Source organism: Urocampus carinirostris, chromosome 8 (genome assembly GCF_059441175.1).
Source record: "Urocampus carinirostris isolate Australia breed hairy pipefish chromosome 8, RoL_Ucar_1.0, whole genome shotgun sequence".
NCBI classification, from domain to species: domain Eukaryota; kingdom Metazoa; phylum Chordata; class Actinopteri; order Syngnathiformes; family Syngnathidae; genus Urocampus; species Urocampus carinirostris.
Genome location: NC_142356.1, coordinates 4,128,256 through 4,147,333, shown reverse-complemented (window position 1 = coordinate 4,147,333; position 19,078 = coordinate 4,128,256). Strand labels below are relative to the sequence as shown.

Here is a 19,078-nt window from a genome sequence, read left to right as displayed (position 1 = left end):
ATATATATATATTATTTTTTTTTAAGCATTTTTGAAGGGGCGTCGCTACTTCATGGTTCCACGTTCGCGGGTTCAGAGTTTCGCAGGTCTAAAAAATAATAATAATAATAGAATAAAATAGTAAAAAAAAAAAATCAGCATTTTTGAAGGGGTGTAGCTACTTCGCAGATTTTCACTTTTTGCGGGTGGTTTTGGTCCCCATTAACCGGGTCTAAAAAAAATAATAATAAAAAATAATAATAATAATAAATTTAAAAAAAAAAATTCCAAGGTGCGCCGCTACTTCGCGGATTTTCACTTTTTGCGGGTGGTTTTGGTCCCAATTAACCGCGATAAACGAGGTCCCACTGTAATGCAGCCTCCTAGACGCGCCCCCACCCCACTCTCTCCCCCCATCCCACGCCAGGGCGAAGTGTCTGGCTGGGAACGGGAAAGCTCGCTTCTCCCATCCGATGCTATTCTCTCCGCGATCCGAGCTCCAGATAACCCGGCTATGACAGCGGCGTTCGTCGCCCTCGCGGCCGCGCTCCTGCTGCCGAGCGGCGGCCACTCATCCTGGACGCAGCCGGTCGGCGACTGCGGCTCCCCGGGCGTCGGGTACCGGGGCGCCGTCGACGTCACCGAGTCCGGTGCGCGGTGCATGAACTGGAGCGAGGTGGGCGGATTCGCCGAGCGTCACCCGGGCAAAGGCGTCGGGGCGCATAACCAGTGTCGGAACCCGGACGGAAGAATCCGCGCCTGGTGCTTCTTTCGGAACCAGAGAGGGAGATTGGATTGGGGATACTGTGATTGTAAACAAGGTAAGCATGCATGGAAACACGCGTGCACGCTGCAGGCCTGGAATTGGAAACACATGATTCGTTACTTGTGTAACGGGCAGGGTTGGGTAGGGTTACTTTTACTGGATTACTTTCAATGACTTTTAGATTACTCCAATACCAAATATGCTAATAAAAGACAAAAGAAACTAAATAGGAATAAAATGACTCAAATTTGTGCAGGCTTGGGGAGTAACGGAATACATGATGTTGGCAATCTGTCTGGATTTATTTTCATTTTGTTTCTGTCGCATTTTATGTTCGTTTTGCCGGAGATCAAAGAGATCAAAGCCAGGAGAGAAAGCTTACCACGTGTTGTGAGTCATCATCTATCTATCTATCTATCTATCTATCTATCTATCTATCTATCTATCTATCTATCTATCTATCAGGGTTGGGTAGGGTTACTTCAACTTGATTACTTTCAATTACTTTTGGATGACTCCAATACCAAATATGCTAATAAAAGACAAAACAAACGGAATATGAATAAAATGACTACATTTTGTGCAGGCTTGGGGAGTAACGGAATACATGGAACTGCAAAAATGATGATGGCAAGCTGTTTGGATTTATTTTCATTTTGTTTCTGTCGCATTTGATGTCCGTTTTGCCGAGATCAAAGCCAGGAGAGAAAGCTTACCACGTGTTGTGAGTCATCATTTGATTCATATTTAGTTGATTTTGTCTTTTATTAGCATATTTGGTATTGGAGTAGTCCAAAAGTAATCAAGTTAAAGTAACCCTACCCAACCCTGCATACAGTTTTGGGATCGTATTAGTGCAATAATATAGTCAACATTGTGCAAAGTGAGCATAGGCATGAATACAATTTGACATCTGTATGAGGTAGTATGTTTGCAAGAGTTTCAGGTTTTTGTGCGGTGTGTGTTAAGGGTGGTAATGCCCCTTGGGAAGAAACTGTCTCTGAGTCTTTTTTTGTCTGTTTTGTGTCACCTGTAGCGTCTGCTATTGTTTTCTGTGTTGGGAGGATTTCGCAGGGGAGTCGAAATTAGGCACTACAGCGGCATGCGCAAAGTAGCATCAAACGCTCGCTTCAATTGCAACGAAAAAACGATACAGAGAAAAAGGCTACCGCGGCGAACTCGTTTGACTTGATTGATTTGCCGTTTCGTGATCGTCGGTGTATACCGGATGGTACCCATCATTGACAAATTTGTGTTTTTCCATACATATTTTCTTGTACGTCTTACACGTCTGAAAATGCATAATAAACGTACTTTGTACGGCAAAAACATACAGGTTGACAGGTATGGAATACCCAGGGTTGGGTTGGGTTATTTTAACTTGATTACTTTAAATTACTTTTGGATGACTCCAATACCAAATATGCTAATAAAAAAACAAAAGAAACTAAATATGAATAAATTGATGACTCACATCACGCGGTAAGCTTTCTCTCGTGGCTTTGATCTCTTTGATCTCCGGCGAAACTAACATAGTATGCGACAGAAACAAAATGAACATAAATCCAAACAGCTTGCCAACATCATTTTTGCCGTTCCATGTGTTCCGTTACTCCCCAAGCCTGCACAAAATTGAGTCATTTGATTCGTTTCTTTTGTCTTTTATTGGCATATTTGGTATTGGAGTAATCCAAAAGTCATTGAAAGTAATCCAGTCAAAGTAACCCTACCCAACCCTGGAATACCATTCTTGTAATGCAATTATTCCGTCAAGCTGTTCGGGTCAATAAAAAAAATGCATCTCCGGCACCAAATTTGTGTTCTTAAATCGATTGACAAGATTACCACTTTATAATCCCCTTAACGTTGACCTACTTTAACACAATGAGTCAAATGTATTCTTCTCTTGTGTGCCCAAAAGGTTTGTGTTATGCGGCTTTATGAATAAGAAAAAGGACAGGGTGGAATCACATGTTGGCCTTTAGAGGGATGGGTGCCACCAGGCTGTACTTGCCCAAAAACACCGCAGGAAATGGTGCCCCTACGACCCTAGTGGTTAAGGGATACACCCTCATTCATTCAAATGAGCAAAATGATCTGTAATTTTCCACGTCATTACTATTCCATCCACTATCCATTATCTGCACCGCTTATCCTCATTAGGGTCGCGGGAGTGCCGGAGCCCATCCCAGCAATCATCGGGCAGTGGGCAGGGGACACCCTGAACTGGTTGCCAGCCAATCGCAGGGCACACAGGGACAGACAATCCGCTTGCTCAGTCTCACCTAGGGACAATTTGGATTGGCCAATCCACCTGGAATGTGGGAGGAAACCCATGCATGCAAGCACGGGGAGAACATGCAAAATCCGCACAGGAAGGTTGGTAGCGGGATTTGAACCCATGACCTCAGAACTGTGCCGCGCACGCGCTAACCACTGCCCCGCCGTGCTGCCCTTCATCACCATTCATTTATAGAATTCGATTTAGTAAAAGCCAACCATTATAGATATAAAAGTGATTATTTTCCAAAAGTAAATGAGATAAAATAAAAAAATAGAGTTAAAAAAAACGTTTTTTACACAAAGTAAATCATAGAATAAACATTAAAAATTTTAAATGAAAAGGTATATGGTAAAATGCGGGCAGCACGGCGGCACAGTGGTTAGCGCGTGTGTGGCACAGTTCTAAGGTCATGAGATTGGACCTCCTGTGTGGAGTTTGCATGTTCTCCCCGTGCTTGCGTGGGTTTATTCCAGGCTGGGATGGGCTCCAACACCCCCGCGACCCTACTGAGGATAAGCAGTGCAGATAATGAATGGATCGATGGATACAATTTTACTCAAAAAAAAAGAAAATAATGACAATATGATATAACATTATTTAGGTGGAAAAAAAAGAAAACAAATTGAAATGAGCAAAATGATCTACTTTTGAGTAAAATTGGAAAAAATATAGAAATGCAAAAGATAATTTTGCTCAACATAATCGAGGTTCAATAGAAAGAATACTGTCGGAAAAAATAATCCCTGCATCCTGATTCGGTTTCCTGTATCGATCCCCGATCCAAGCTCCGTTCTCCTGTCCCGGATACCCGCATCCTGATTCGGTTTCCTGTATCGATCCCCGATCCCAGCTCAGTTCTCCTGTCCCGGCTACCCGTATCCTAATTCTGTTTCCTGTATTGATCCCCGATCCAAACTCCGTTCTGCTGTCCCAGATACCCACATCCTGATTCGGTTTCCTGTATCGATCCCTGATCCCAGCTCAGTTCTCCTACCCGTATCCTAATTCTGTTTCCTGTATCGATCCCCGATCCAAGCTCCATTCTCCTTTAAATAATACATACTGTCCCTTTAAGAGTAAATCATTTCAGACCAGAGAAAAAGACTAGTAGTTTGTTTACACATGGTACCGCAGGAGGTAGAGCGGCCATTTTGGGACTAAAGAGGTCGCAGGTTCAATTCCCGGCTCCTCCGCGTTAAATGGCGAAGTGTCCTTGGGCAAGACACTGAACCCCTAATACAATATGCGGGTAATTGCCTTGCATGGCTGACTCCGCTATTGGTGTGTGAGTGTGTGTGTGAATGGGTGGAGTGTATTGTGAAGCAATTTATAGATCTTCAGTGATCTGTTAAGAATTAAATACAGTACATGAAGTCCATTTACCATAGAGTGGAGACTACATGTACTCTATATGTATTTTATTGGAAATACGATAATGTCACGGTTGCCCATGGCGCCCAATTGGCCCTGCCCATTTGGCGCCAGCTGCGGCTCGTTGCCTGATTGCCTTCCCTCCTATTTAAGCTCAGTACTCTCACTCACCCTTTGTCAGTCCGTCAACAAACCTCTGCACCCACAAGATATGTGTTTTGACTCTGACTGTCAGGTATCCCGTCCTGTATCGATCCTGTCTATTTCGTCCTGTTTTGATATCAATCTCCAGTCTCCAGTGTCTGGTATCGTTCCCGTCTATCTCGTCCTGTCTGTTGTATGTCTCCAGCCTCCTTTATCTGTTATATATCCTGTCAGTCCCGTTCTATCTGGTATCGACACCATCTCTCCGGTATCGGCTCGTGTAACTGGTATCGATCTCGTTGGTCTCTGGCTTCCTGTTGTTCCACGCCAGACTACTGTCTTTTATTTATCGCCGGATCACCGGTGTTTTTGTTAATATGCATGACTGCCCCATTCCTGTAAAATAAAGTTTGTGTTACAGACGTTACGCTTTTGGGTCCTCCTCCTGTTCTGGTTCTTGACAGATAATGCATCTTTAGTGAAGCGTTTTGGATTTCATAAAACAATGCAGCTACTCCATACTGTTACCTGTTGTTGTTTGAGTTTTTTTGTTTTTTTTTAAAAACGTGAATCAAAACTACTATTGCCGGTTCAAACTGCACAATCTTTCATTCAATACATTTGAAAGCAGAACTATTTTCTGTATGTGGGTCACCCCTTATATTTGGGTAAGATGGTGGGTACTGTGGTCAGACCAGTTGAGAACCACAGAGCCATATGATAATTTTGGTTGGTTTTGAGTGCTCTGTTTTATGCAGTGTTCTGGCTTGCCCGCGTCCCTGCGTCCTAGACGCATGATTTTTGCTGGGGACGCATAGTGTCCCCGGGATGCAACTTTTTTTGACACAAAATTGTCATTATTACCCAATTACTTTTTTTTTAACAAAGATATACCGCACTCCAAACTTTTCGTCAGGCAGATCCGCCATTGTTGTTTTGGTCTCGCGGTTCGAGTTTTCGTCAGCACGCCGATCTCGGCAAACGAGATCTCGTTGCTTCGAGACGACGTCATTGTTGCGGTGCTTGTCGTCGAGCGAAGGTTAAGTATGCCTCCGAAAAAACGGTTAGTATTAGTTGAAAATCAACGCAAAATTGGTATATTCTTCTGTCAGTAACAAGTCAAAAATAATGCAGAAAGTGATAACAACGGCAATCATTCCGGCACGAAAAAACAGCGGAGACATTCTTCGGAAGATCGCGGAGGCAAGGAAAACACGTGTGTCGAAGTGAACGATTCGACGAAAGAAACTAAACAAGAATACACGGCATAGTGGTTAGCGCGTGTGCGGCACAGTTCTAAGGTCTTGTGAACCTCCTGTGTGGGTTCAAATCCAGCTACCGGACTTACTGTGCGGAGTTTGTATGTTCTCCCCGTGCTTGCGTGGGTTTCCTCCGGGCACTCCGGTTTCCTCCCACATTCCAAAGACATGCATTTCAGGTGGATTGGCCGGTCCGAAATTGTCCCTAGGTGTGACTGAGCGAGTGAGTTGTCTGTCCCCGTGTGCCCTGCGATTGGCTGGCAACCAGTTCAGGGTGCCCCCTGCCCACTGCCCGATGATTACTGGAATGGGCTCCAGCACCCCCGTGACCCTACTAAGGATAAGCAGTGCAGCTAATAATGAGACTCCTAGCAAGAAAAGGACTTTTCTGCCAAAATGGACTCAATTATATTCCTGGTGACGCTATGAGGAGGATGATAATGGATTGGACCTTGAGAAGGCATTAGAACTATGGCGGGAGAGCAAACCACGAAGAATACCGGACTGTCTCAGAAAATTAGAATATTGTGATAAAGTTCTTTATTTTCTGTAATGCAATTAAAAAAACAAAAATGTCATACATTCTGGATTCATTACACATCAACTGAACTATTTCAAGCCTTTTATTATTTTAATATTGCTGAATTTGGCTTACAGCTTAAGAAAACTCAAAAATCCTATCTCAAAATATTAGAATATCATGAAAAAGAATACAAGTAGGCTATTCAACTAATCATCTGAATCATCTCATTAACTCGAAACACCTTGCGAGGGTTTCCTGAGCCTTAAAAACACTCAGCTTGGTTCAGTAAACTAAATCACTGCTGATCTGACTGCTGTCCAGAGGACCATCATTGATACCCTCCATCAGGAGGGTAAGACACAAAAATAAATTTCTCAAAGAGCAGGCTGTTCACAGAGTGCAGTTTCAAAGCATATCCACAAAAAGTCTGTTGGAAGGGGAAAATGTGGCCGGAAACGCTGCACAACCAAGAGAGATGACCGCAGCCTTAACAAAATTGTGAAGAAGAGCCGCTTCCAGAATTTGAGGGAGCTTCAAAGACAGTGGGCTTAAGCTGGAGTCCAGGTATCAAAAGCCACAGTTCACAGACGTGTCCGGGAAATGGGCTACAATAGCAGTATTCCCGTGGTCAAGCCACTTCTGAACTCAAGACAACGGAAGAAGCGTCTGACTTGGGCTATGCAGAAGAACCACTGGACGGTTGCAGAGTGGTCCAAAGTCCTCTTTTCAGACGAAAGCAAGTTTTGCATTTCATTTGGAAGTCAAGGCGCCAGAGTCTGGAGAAAGGCTGGAGAGGAGCAAAATCCAAGTTGCTTGAAATCCAGTGTGAAGTTCCCACAATCAGCAATAGTTTGGGGAGCCATGTCAGCTGCTGGTGTTGGTCCACTGTGTTTCATCAAGTCCAGAGTAAATGCAACTGTGTACCAAGAGATTTTAGAGCACTACATGCTTCCATCTGCTGAAAAGCTCTATGGAGATGAGGATTTCATTTTCCAGCATGATCTGGCACATGCCCACAGTGCCAAAACCACCAGTAACTGGTGCACTGACCATGGCATCACTGTCCTTGATTGGCCTGCTAATTCCCCTGACCTGAACCCCATCGAGAATTTGTGGGGTATAGTTAAGAAGAAGATGAAAGACACCGGACCTACAAATGCAAATGAGCTGAAGGCCGCTATCGAAGCATCCTGGGCATCAATAACACCTCAGCAATGCCACAGGCTGATTGCCTCCATGCCACGCCGGATTGATGCAGTAATCCGTGCAAAAGGATTCCCAACCAAGTACTGAGTGCATCAATGGACATTTTCAAATGTTTGATTTAGTTTTGCTGTTATAAAATAATTTTTTTTATTTGGTCTGAGGAAGTATTCTAATATTTTGAGATATGATTTTTGAGTTTTTTTCAGCTGTAAGCCAAAATCAGCAATATTCAAATAATAAAAGGCTTGAAATAGTTCAGTTGATGTGTAATGAATCCAGAATGTATGACATTTTTGTTTTTTTAATTGCATTACAGAAAATAAAGAACTTTATCACAATATTCTAATTTTCTGAGACAGTCCAGTATATGAACTGAAAAATCTGAAGTGATAACTAATTTGTATTACCAATAAACTCTGATGATTAAAACTGAAGGAATATATAGATTTATATGATATATTTGTTGCCGATTTAGAATTTCAACCGCGATAAGACTAAATTTTGGGGAGCCATAGATCTCTGTTGGGACCCATAGATTTTTCAGCATGAGGGTCCCTGGGACCCACCACTTTTCACAGGTCAAATCAACACTGTCTTTGGCCCCCAGGTTCGGTACGCCTGCAAGGGGGTCGCTCTAAACTGGAAGGCAGGGTGGAGGTCTACCTGGGTGGAGCCTGGGGGTCCGTATGCAGCGACGACTGGCGGGATGAAAGTGCTGCTGTCGTGTGCCGGCAGCTAAGAAAAGGGTGAGTGCGATCGAATGAAAATGTCTCCATTTTGATGTTGTTGAAAGGATACGGAGCTACGAATTCAAAGAGGGTCCAGGTTGTGATATTTAAATCTGAAATACTAAATCTATTGCACCCTGGTCATCCTGCAAGGGGGATTACCAAGGTCTTTTTCATCCTCATGCTTAGGTTTTGCGTTTTTCCTTGCCCGCATTGTCACGATTGCGATATGCATCACCTGTGCCCGCTCCTTTGGCGCCAACTGCCTCGGACTGTGATTGGCCCTCTGTCCCTATTTAAACCCACTCATGTCTGTCCCCATTTGTCAGTCCGTCTGCGAACCTCAGTTAACACTAGGTAAGCCTGTATCGCCCCTGACTCCAACCTGTTTTTGCTCCTGTCAGTCCCCCGGTTTCGACCCGTTTTTGAGCCTGACCACGTCTACTCTCCCGTCCTGCCTTTCGACCTCTTTTGTCCTCGACCACGTCTACTCTCCTTTCCTGGCTTACGACTCGTTTCCGACCTCGACCACATTTTTGCTCTCTTGTCCCGGCTACTGACCCATTTTATCCGTTCCCGACACCGCCAACGCTCGCCAAGGAAGTCCCACTCCTGTCTGTCCCCGTTTGTCAGTCCGTCTGCGAACCTCAGTTAACACTAGGCAAGCCTTTTTCGACCCTGACTCCCACCTGTTTTTTGTTCCTGTCCATCCCCCGGCTTCGACCCGTTTTTGAGCCTGACCACGTCTACTCTCCCGTCCCGGCTTTCGACCTCTTTTGTCCTCGACCACATCTACTCTCCTTTCCTGGCTTACGACTCGTTTCCGACCCCGACCCCTGTTTTTGCTCTCTTGTCCCGGCTACTGACCCATTTTTTTCGTTCCCGACACCGCCATCGCTCGCCACGGAAGTCCCACTTCCGCGTTCAGAGCAACCTGCTTCCCACGCCCAGCAATCATCGCATTGTGGGTGCAACCTCTTCTTTTCTTCCAAGAGAAACGTAACGCAAGTGGGTCCTGTCTCCGTGCTGGTCCTGACAGCAGTAACTATTCATGAATTCATTGGTTAATTTTAGCGGTGATAACAAATTTCATAATGATTTTGTTCTATGAAATAAGTTTTTGATTTTTTTTCTGATGTTTCTTTTTAATGGAAGCCTAGCCTTAGAGTAATTTTATTGGTATGCTCTATATAATCTGGTGCACCTTATATGTGAAAAAGATCTCAAAATATACTGTTTTGGATGGTGCACCTTATAATCCAGTGTGCTGTATAGGCCAGAAAATATGGTATATACAGGGATGCATGATGGTTATTGGACCGAACATTACATGAGGCTCTTTGACTCCACCCGGGGGAGTAAAAGCCCACATTAAAGCCCACCCCCACATGTGCATATTACCCTATTTTTTTTACAGTGTGTATTTTATGTAGCACTATTTAAATACTCTATAGCAAAACTTTATATTGGGTAATTTTGTATTCTATATCTTTATTTTATTATTGTTTTATTTTCAACACAAGGATACTGCTGGAAGTGTGAATTTCTCTACAAGGATGAATAAAGTTATCTTTCTATCTATCTATCTAGACATATTTCTATCTATCTATCTATCTATCTATCTATCTATCTATCTAGACATCTAGACATCTAGACATCTATCTAGACATCTATCTATCTAGACATCTAGACATCTATCTAGACATCTAGACATCTATCTAGACATCTAGACATCTATCTAGACATCTAGACATCTATCTATCTATCTAGACATCTATCTATCTATCTAGACATCTATCTATCTATCTATCTTCCCGATGTAGTTTCCCCTCCATGCCTAAGCTTTTGTATATTTATTTTTATTTTTTAGCTACTAATGTGTAGAGCTAAGGTCAGCGCGGCGGATGAGTAGCTAGCACGTCTGCAGCACAGATCTGAGGTCATAAGGATCGAATCCTCCTGTGTGGAGTTTGCATGTTCTCCCCGTGCTTGTGTGGGTTTCCTTCCACATTCCAAAAACATGCATGGTTAAGTGGACAGTCCAAATTGTCCCTAGGTGTGAATGAGCGAGTGAGTTGTCTGTTTCTGTGTGCCCTGAGACTGGCTGGCAACCAGTTCAGGGTGTCCCCTGCCCACTGCCTGAAGATGGCTGGGATGGGCTCCAGCTCCCCCGCGACCCTATTGAGGATAAGCGGTGCAGATAATTGATGCATGGATGGTGTACATCTAAGATAATGCCATTTGATAAGAATGACCATGGTATTTTTCTTGGCCAAGGCATGTGTGACAATAAGTATTCGAGCACTTGTATGATGTTTTGAAGTGACGTATTTTCACATATATGCACATTTTGCAATCTTAGTATTATAGTTCTTACCTACAAACAGACAAGTATTTATTGCTTCATTGATTATTAAAGTCTAGCTCTAGACTCCATCACTTACTTCCGGGGACATGTTTATAGAAGCTCTATACAGACGCTGCGCTACTTATGAACGGACGATGGTTCCTAAGTTGAATTTGTCCTTAAGTTGCTTCAGTTCTATATTTTGTATGTTTAAGGTTTCTATAGTGTGACCTGTATTGTTTTGTACTATCAAATAAAAAATCCATAAAAAAATATGCTCTATAAAAATAAATAAAGTTGTGTTCAACTTACTTTTGGGCGATGCGCTCCAAGAGGTCCTCCTCCGTGGTAAAAAGTGGACGGAAAAAGGCGACCCAACCATTTTCTCAACCGCATCAAGCTTTCTTATTCCACTGTCATTTCAAAAGAAATAGCTTGCCTCTTCTTTACACCAATCATATTGAATGGATGCACGAGATATTAAACAATAAAAATGTCAAAGTCCTTAGCGCGCTGGAGATACAGTATAGTATGTTTACACACAAATTAGGAAGAGGATTTCTTCTTCGGGGTGGTTGCTGGGTGAGCTCTCACAGCGCCACACGCCGGTAGTGGCGAAAAGAAGCACTACACTACTGTCCTGTACTCGGAAAAAGGTATTTTTCGACATCCCGAAAAAAATGTTCGTATCTACCGTTTTTTGTAACTCGAATGTTCGTAAATAGGGGAGCGTCTGTATTGTCATTGTATATGTAAACCAAAAAATATGTTTTTCTCGTATTTTTTCTTTCTCAATATAGCATACAGTTGAAAAAATCGCAGAAAAGGTTATTAGTATCAGTCTCTAGAAGCATAATGTTATCATTTATTAGTATCGGTAGGAAAGAGCAGTTATCGTGCATCCATTGTATGTATTAAATTATGTTATTTTACATTCATAGCACTGCAATGGTCAACCCCTCTTACATATTTGATGCAGGTGCACCATAAAAATTCACAATGCTTCTCTGTTTTCAAACATCTAAGAGATGTTGAGCGCATTATTGGGGCTTACTCCAATATTTTACAATTTCTTGTTACACGCCAGCTTTTCTTATTTTCTCCTTTTTTCCTTCCTTATGTCGGTGACCTTTGCATTCCAAACCTCCATTCCCCCGGAGGTACTGAAATACCTTGAAGTCTTCTGCTTATTTACCTTTTTATTACCAGTCCGACTTGCTCTCATCCCTGCTGTCGTGCTACTTTCCTAACTTGGATGTTCTTTAGGTTTAAAAGAATCTTGGAATGGAAGACTTGTTTTAAAAAGCCTGGTTAGAAAAGACTTGAGGAAATAAATGAAAACATTTAAATACCGTATTTTCCGCACTATAAGGCGCACCGGGTTATAGGGCGCACCCCCAAAAAATAGTTTTTGGTCCTATATTTTCCATACATAAGGCGCACCGGATTATAAGGCGCTACAATGGGAACGTCGACAAAACAGTCAGATGGTTCAGTCCAACTTCTTACCCCCTTAACATTCCGAAAGCTTGCAAAGAAGCAAATACGTGTCTCAGACATGTACGGAAACAGTGTCTGTACGATGTCACCAATCACTCAAATGCATCGTTCCAAATATCATTCGGAAGGTTAAAGTCCCGGGATTCAAGAAATGCCAAACATTTCTTAGTTTCAATTTTATTTTTTGCTGGCAACTGTGTGGACAGCAAAGTAAGAATTTTATTGTGCAGGGAAACGGGGCTCTTTACTGCGCATATGACAATAAACACTTTGAATTGAATTGAGTTTCAAAATAGACTCATCACAGAAACATCAAGATCGTTCTAAAACAAGATACCGGGAAAATATAAAGCCGCATAGCTCACCTAAGTTCTCTTGCAGCCATCACGTTCAATAATGATACGTAACCATGGTCTTCTTACAACCGTGAGTGTAGTCAATCCAGGAGAGTCAAATATTTACAAATACAGAATGGTAAAACATGTTTTCTCTATGCCGTAGTGCAACCCAACCAACGTGTGATTCACATTCATCTTTTTCGGCCAATTGCAGGCTTTGTTTTCCCCTTTAGCCTATGCAAGCCTGTAAATGATAAAAAAGGCTCCACCCCCTTTACCTCAGAATAACTTTAGCCAATAGTGACTGATTGAAATGATGATTGACACATTGGTCAGGAAATGAAACGCAGGTATATAAATCCCAGCATACACCGCGGACGACTTCGCCTTCGGGGGAACATCTAGTCGGCGGCTGCTTGCCTTAGTTGAAAGACTTTGCGACTTAATATTGATCCATATATAAGGCGCACTGTATTATAAGGCGCATGGTCAGCTTTTGAAAAAAAATAAAGGCTTTTAGGTGCGCCTTATAGTGCGGAAAATACGGTAATTATGTTTTCAAGGTAAATGAAATGTTCTCTACTGGTGGATAATATTCTCATTTAAATATTATTTTTCCCATTTTTTATATTTACTTTATGTCATGATTACTGATGTGACCCCGCTGTGCCCACTCCTTTGGCTCCCAATCAGTATTCGTACCCAGTCCTGTCAATCCCCTGTTGTCAGTCCGTCTGCAAACCTCAGTGAACACTAGGCAAGCCTTTTTCAACCCTGACTCCCAACTGTCCCGTTTAATGCTCCCGTCTGTCCCCCGGCTTTGACCCGTATTTGATCCCGACCACGTCTACTCTCCCGTCCCATCTTTCGACCTCTTTTTGTCCCCGACCACGTCTTCTCTCCTGTTCTGGCCTACGACTCACTTACGACCCCGACCACGTTTTTGCTCTCCTGTCCCGGCTACTGACCCGTTTTTCCGTCCCCCACACCGCTCCTTTGGCTCCCGATCAGTACTTGTACCCAGTCCTGTCAATCCCCTGTTGTCAGTCCGTCTGCAAACCTCAGTAACACTAGGCAAGCCTTTTTCAACCCTGACTCCCAACTGTCCCGTTTAATGCTCCCGTCTGTCCCCCGGCTTCGACCCGTATTTGATGCCGACCACGTCTACTCCCCCGTCCCGGCTTTCGACCTATTTTTTCCCCGACCACGTCTTCTCTCCTATTCTGGCTTACGACTCACTTACGACCCCGACCACGTTTTTGCTCTCCTGTCCCGACTACTGACCCGTTTTTCCGTCCCCAACACCGCTCCTTTGGCTCCCGATCAGTATTCGTACCCAGTCCTGTCAATCCCCTTGTTGTCAGTCCGTCTGCGAACCTCAGTGAACACTAGGCAAGTCTTTTTCAACTCTGACTCCCACCTGTCCCGTTTTTTGCTCCCTTCTGTGCCCCGGCTTCGACCCGTTTTTGATCCCGACCACATCTACTCATCCGTCCCATCTTTCGACCTCTTTTTGTCCCCGACCACGTCTTCTCTCCTATTCTGGTTTCCGACTCGCTTAAGACTCCGACCGTGTTTTTGCTCTCCTGACCCGTTTTTCCGTCCCCGACACCGGCATCGTTCGTCCTGTCTCCGTTCTGGTCTTGACACTTCAATCCATAGTTTTAGTAAAATGAGACGCGTGTAGAATAAATATGACTTATTTTCTAAATGGCAAATTTAGTAAAATAAGAAAAATACAGTATAATATTACTGAATAAAGTCATTGTGGAAATAAGAAAACATATTTAAAATGAGTAAAATAATCTGCAATATTCCACATAATGGAAATAAAGACGATTACCATACTAAACAATGAGATGAAATAAAAAAAAAATCTGATATTCGCCTAAAATACTTATTCGTATTAGTTTTAGGAAAATAAGACAAATACAAAAATAAATGAGGTAAAACAAAAACATTTATAATAATAATAATCATAATCATAATAATAATATTTTCCCAAAATAATTATTAGAGTAATTTTTTTTCATAGTAAAATAAAAACCTTTATATTATTATTATTATTATTGTTATATATCATACACTTCAAAGGATTCCTTAATATTTAGATGTTTAGCACTTTCGTAATGGCTAGATCATAATGACTTTCTCTTTTTTTTCTCTCGTATGCTGTGAAAGTGTGCGCCCCCTTGTGTAGGGATGTCCGGTAAAACTCATTTTAGCTCGAGGGCCACATGGTCGTAAAAACATTCTCACAGGGGCTGTACTGGTAGCTTAGAGAGAGAGAGAAAGAAGGAAATACAATGAGAGAGAGAGAGAGAGAGAGAGAGAGAGAGAGAGAGAGAGAGAGAGAGAGAGAGAGAGAGAGAGAGAGAGAGAGAGAGAGAGAGAGAGAGAGAGAGAGAGAGAGAGAGAGAGAGAGAGAGAGAGAGAGAGAGAGAGAGAGAGAGAGAGAGAGAGAGAGAGAGAGAGAGAGAGAAACATAATGAAAGACAGACAGAAAGAGGGAGGGAGACGGCAAGAAAGTGAGAGAGAGTGAAATAGAGAGCAATGGGAATCAAAAGAGAAGAGAAAAAAGAGAGAAAGTGAGACTGAGTGAGAGAAAGAGACAAAGAGAAAGAAAGGAAGGGAGATAAAGAGATAGAGATAGAGAGAAAAGAAAGAAAAATAAATAGCAATAGAGAGTAAGAAAAAGATAAAGAAAGAGGGTGAGAAAGAGAGCAAAAGGGAGTTAAAGAAAAATAGAGAGAGGTAGAGAGAGAGGAATACATTTAGCTACAGTTACTTTGGGAGTGGCGCCTGTCTCTGGTGACATCAAGTGGACACATTTAAAACTGCAGCTCTGTTTTGTTTTGTGCTTCTCTCGACCTTGTCTCAGATCTGGGGATAGTGTTCTTGTGGCCTGCACAGTTCTTTGAGACTTTTTGATTTAAGGGCGTCACAAATAACTGGGACTTGACTAGACCCGCGGCCGGATTTAAACCCTTTGCCGGCCTGATCCGGCCCCTGGGCCGCATGCTTAACACCCCTGTGCTCGTGGACCAAGACTTTCATTTCTTGTTCATTTCTTGCAGCGTACACTTTTTTATTAGAGCAAAAAAAAGAAAAAAGAAAGGTCAGCGCCACATACGGTTTCACTACTTCAGGGAGCACGTTTCAAACTTCCATCTGTCGACACTAAAAGCGGCACGCAAGCTTGCATATTCACGCAAGAGGCCAACTCTCGGCAGAAAGCCCAGAACGCAGATGTCAGACACTTGCACACTTACTTGCAGGGTTGGGTAGGATTACTTTAACTGGATTACTTTCAATTACTTTTGGATGACTCCAATACCAATTAGGCTAATAAAAGACAAAAGAAACGAAATATGAATAAAATGATGACTCACCACATGTGGTAAGCTTTCTCTCCTGGCTTTGATTTCTTTGATCTCCGGCAAAACTAACATCAAATGCGACAGAAACAAAATGAAAATAAATCCAAACGGCTTGCCAACATCATTTTTGCCCTTCCATGTGTTCCGTTACTCCCCAAGCCTGCACATATCTAGTTTCTTTTGTCTTTTAGATGGATAAATAGATAGATAGATAGATAGATACATAGATACTTTATTCATCCCCGTAGGGAAATTCACACTCCAGCAGTCTACCCTGTTGTTTATTAACAGATTAACACGATGCCCTAGGGGTGCTTGTAGCGGAGTGGATGACGTCACGCTAGTCCAAAAGTTCGACATCCCTGCGGCAGATGAAAATCCAGGGATACACCATCTCGTGTTAGCAAGTCCGCCTCCTCTCCGATTCCCCCCGGCTCTCGTGTCTCTGTTTAGCGGCGTTGAAGCCGGATAGCTCCGGGTAGCTCCGGGTGGCTACACGTTAGCGTCCGGAATGCTAAACGTGAGCCACGTTTCCGCAAAACACAGCAACTGCGCTCCCTGTGCGCTTCGATATTTTCCACCAGCACCCGATGATCTTATTTGGTCGTGAGTTCGCATTTACCATGATTACGGACGGTACCGAAGACTTATAACGCTGCTAGCCGCTTAGCTAGCTCCGGCTCTTCTTCCACGATAGGCCCCTTCATCACGCCGGCACGAGAATTCTTCAGGGCAAGGAGTTGATTCCTTGAATAAACGCATTTTTGTGCGCTGAAACCCATGTCCATAGGATAGAAGTAATCCATAGTGTAGTTGTCAAAACGGGAAGAAAAACACCGAAGATAGGAGCAGACAATAAAACAATAGGGCAGCTGCTGGAAAAGGCAGCCGCTCGTGGCAGCGCCGCTATGACTCACAACACGTGGTAAGCTTTCTCCCCTGGCTTTGATCTCTTTGATCTCCGGCAAAACTAACATCAAATGCGACCGAAACAAAATGAAAATAAATCCAAACATAATTTTTTCCGTTCCGTGTGTTCCGTTACTCCCCAAGCCTGCACACAATGGAGTAATTTTATTCATATTTAGTTTCTTTTGTCTTTTATTAGCATATTTGGTATTGGAGTAATCCAAAAGTCACTGAAAGTAATCCAGTTAAAGTAACCCTACCCAACCCTGCTTACTGGACACCGAAGGGTGCAAAAGCACTTGCCATCTAGTTGCTGGATGCAACTTGAAACCTTTCTGCTTTTAGTTTGTAGGATTTGCAGGGAACGTGTCAACATGCATATCCCGCACCCCCCAAAATACTATATTTAAGATTGTTTAATTGCTAAAATAAGAAATCATGTATCTCATTTATTTCTTTTTTTTCTTATTCGGCTGGAAATGTTTTCCAGATGAGCAAAATGATCACTAAGACCAGATGGTGTGGATGATATTTCTTATGTTTTATTAGAAATAGAAGGTAAAACCATCAATATATTTTCTTATTTCACTGGAAAACCAAGTTAAAATATATCAGAATTAGAAAATGGAAGCATAAAATAAGCAAAACTCCCTGCCAGTGGGTAAGATTTTGTTTTTTGCAATATGCATCGTGATTTTCTGTCACAGACCAGAACAGACACAGGACTCAATTGCATGCGTTTCTCAGATTTTATTGAAAGAGAGTGAGAGTAAGGCTTGTTTGATTGCTTGATCCGAAGACTGGCGGAGAGCGGGAACGGCAAGTCGTTTGACCAGGGCTGGAGATCAGAGGCGATGTCTAGTTCGTAATAGTAGTCGTAGGCAGGCGGCAGGCAGAACAGGCGTAGTCAGGTTCGGAAACGGGTCGAAAAACGGGAATCAGGCAGGAAACAGGTTTTAACAGGGACGAAATCGGACGGGAACGCTCACTGAGTGAAACACAACAGCTCGCAACGATCTGGCAAAGTCAGGGGTTTAAGAAGGGCGTGGCCACCAATCAGTTTGTCCGGGCTGTTGGCGCCAATCAAGCTGCCACAGGTGTTCCAAATAGGGCAATTATGACATTTTCACAGAACTAAATGAAAATAATGTCACGACCAGCACAAAGAGTAGACCCAATCGCGTAACGTTTCTCACACATTCATTGAGATATAGAGGAAAGGCAGCACCAGCGATCCGGTGCTCGCTGGACGCGGGAATCAAGAAGCTCACAGGATCGGAGCGTGTTCCGAATGCAAAATTGGATCTTCGGAAGCAGGAGATCGTGGTGTCAAGGACGGAATAACAGGTCGTTAGCCCGGACAGGTCGTTAGCCCGGACAGGGGAGCAAAACGTGATCGGGATCGAAAATGAATCGTAAGCCAGGAAGGGAGAGCAAAACGTGGTCGTGGTCAAAAAGCAGGTCGTAGCCGGAGACAAATGGGGATATCAGGCCAAGCACACGGAGACAGACATCTCACTCGCTCATTCACACCTAAGGACAATTTGAACCGGCCAATTAACCTGACATGCTTGATTTTGGAATGTGGGAGGAAACCGGAGTGCCCGGAGGAAACCCACGCGGGCGCGGGGAGAACATGCAAACTCCATACTGGAGGTTCAATCTCATGACCTCAGAACTGTGCCGCACACGCGGCTGGTGGATGAATTTGTAGCCAGTCTTCGGTTAGGTACACGTGCCCAATTCCTGCTGAGTTAAGGCTTTCCGTGAGAAAGCGGCCATCGAGTGATACCTGATTTCAAGAAAAAACAGACAGCAACAACTTAGTTCCCCATTTCGTTTATTTTCTTTCGCAGTTTGGAATTCATAATCTGAACCTCCTTTCCCCTCCAGCCTCTTAGGCCACGCTCACGCTCTCCCCCTGCCTCATCCGAACACACCCAAGCTCCATTGGCGGTCCGTCCGTTGCCACGGAGACGAACCCGACCTTCTCCAGTGTCCCAAAACCGTTTGGAACGGAGGCCGGTGCCTCACGGCTGCAGCCGTGACCTGCACCAAGCATCACGGTCGGTTTCAATGCATCCGTTTCTGCAGAACGGCGCCTTTGAGCTCTTTGATGACTTTCCCCAGATGCGGTGATGATGCCCGTACGGCTGGTGGGGGGCCGGTCGGTGTCCGAGGGCACGGTGGAGGTCTTCCACGCCGGCGAGTGGGGCTCCGTATGCGACGACCAATGGGACGACAGCGATGCCGAGGTGGTGTGTCGACAGCTGGGGCTGAGGTGAAAATATCCAGTGGATTTCAAAGCCATGCGATTCTGTCGGTGTTCTGGTTTGCCCGCGTC

At 43.7% G+C, this 19,078-nt stretch overlaps 1 protein-coding gene across 1 annotated transcript in view; it reads left to right on the top strand.

Annotated features, from left to right (window-relative positions):
* The first annotated feature begins 419 nt into the window (after nucleotides 1-419).
* The window catches only part of prss12 (serine protease 12), a 64,426-nt gene continuing 45,767 nt past the window's right edge, over nucleotides 420-19,078 (top strand). The window contains exons 1-4 of the mRNA XM_088341392.1: nucleotides 420-800; nucleotides 8,140-8,278; nucleotides 18,628-18,800; nucleotides 18,865-19,015. Coding sequence (XP_088197518.1) covers nucleotides 494-800; nucleotides 8,140-8,278; nucleotides 18,628-18,800; nucleotides 18,865-19,015 — 770 coding nt within the window. The 5' untranslated portion in view covers nucleotides 420-493. The remainder of the gene's footprint in view (nucleotides 801-8,139; nucleotides 8,279-18,627; nucleotides 18,801-18,864; nucleotides 19,016-19,078) is intronic.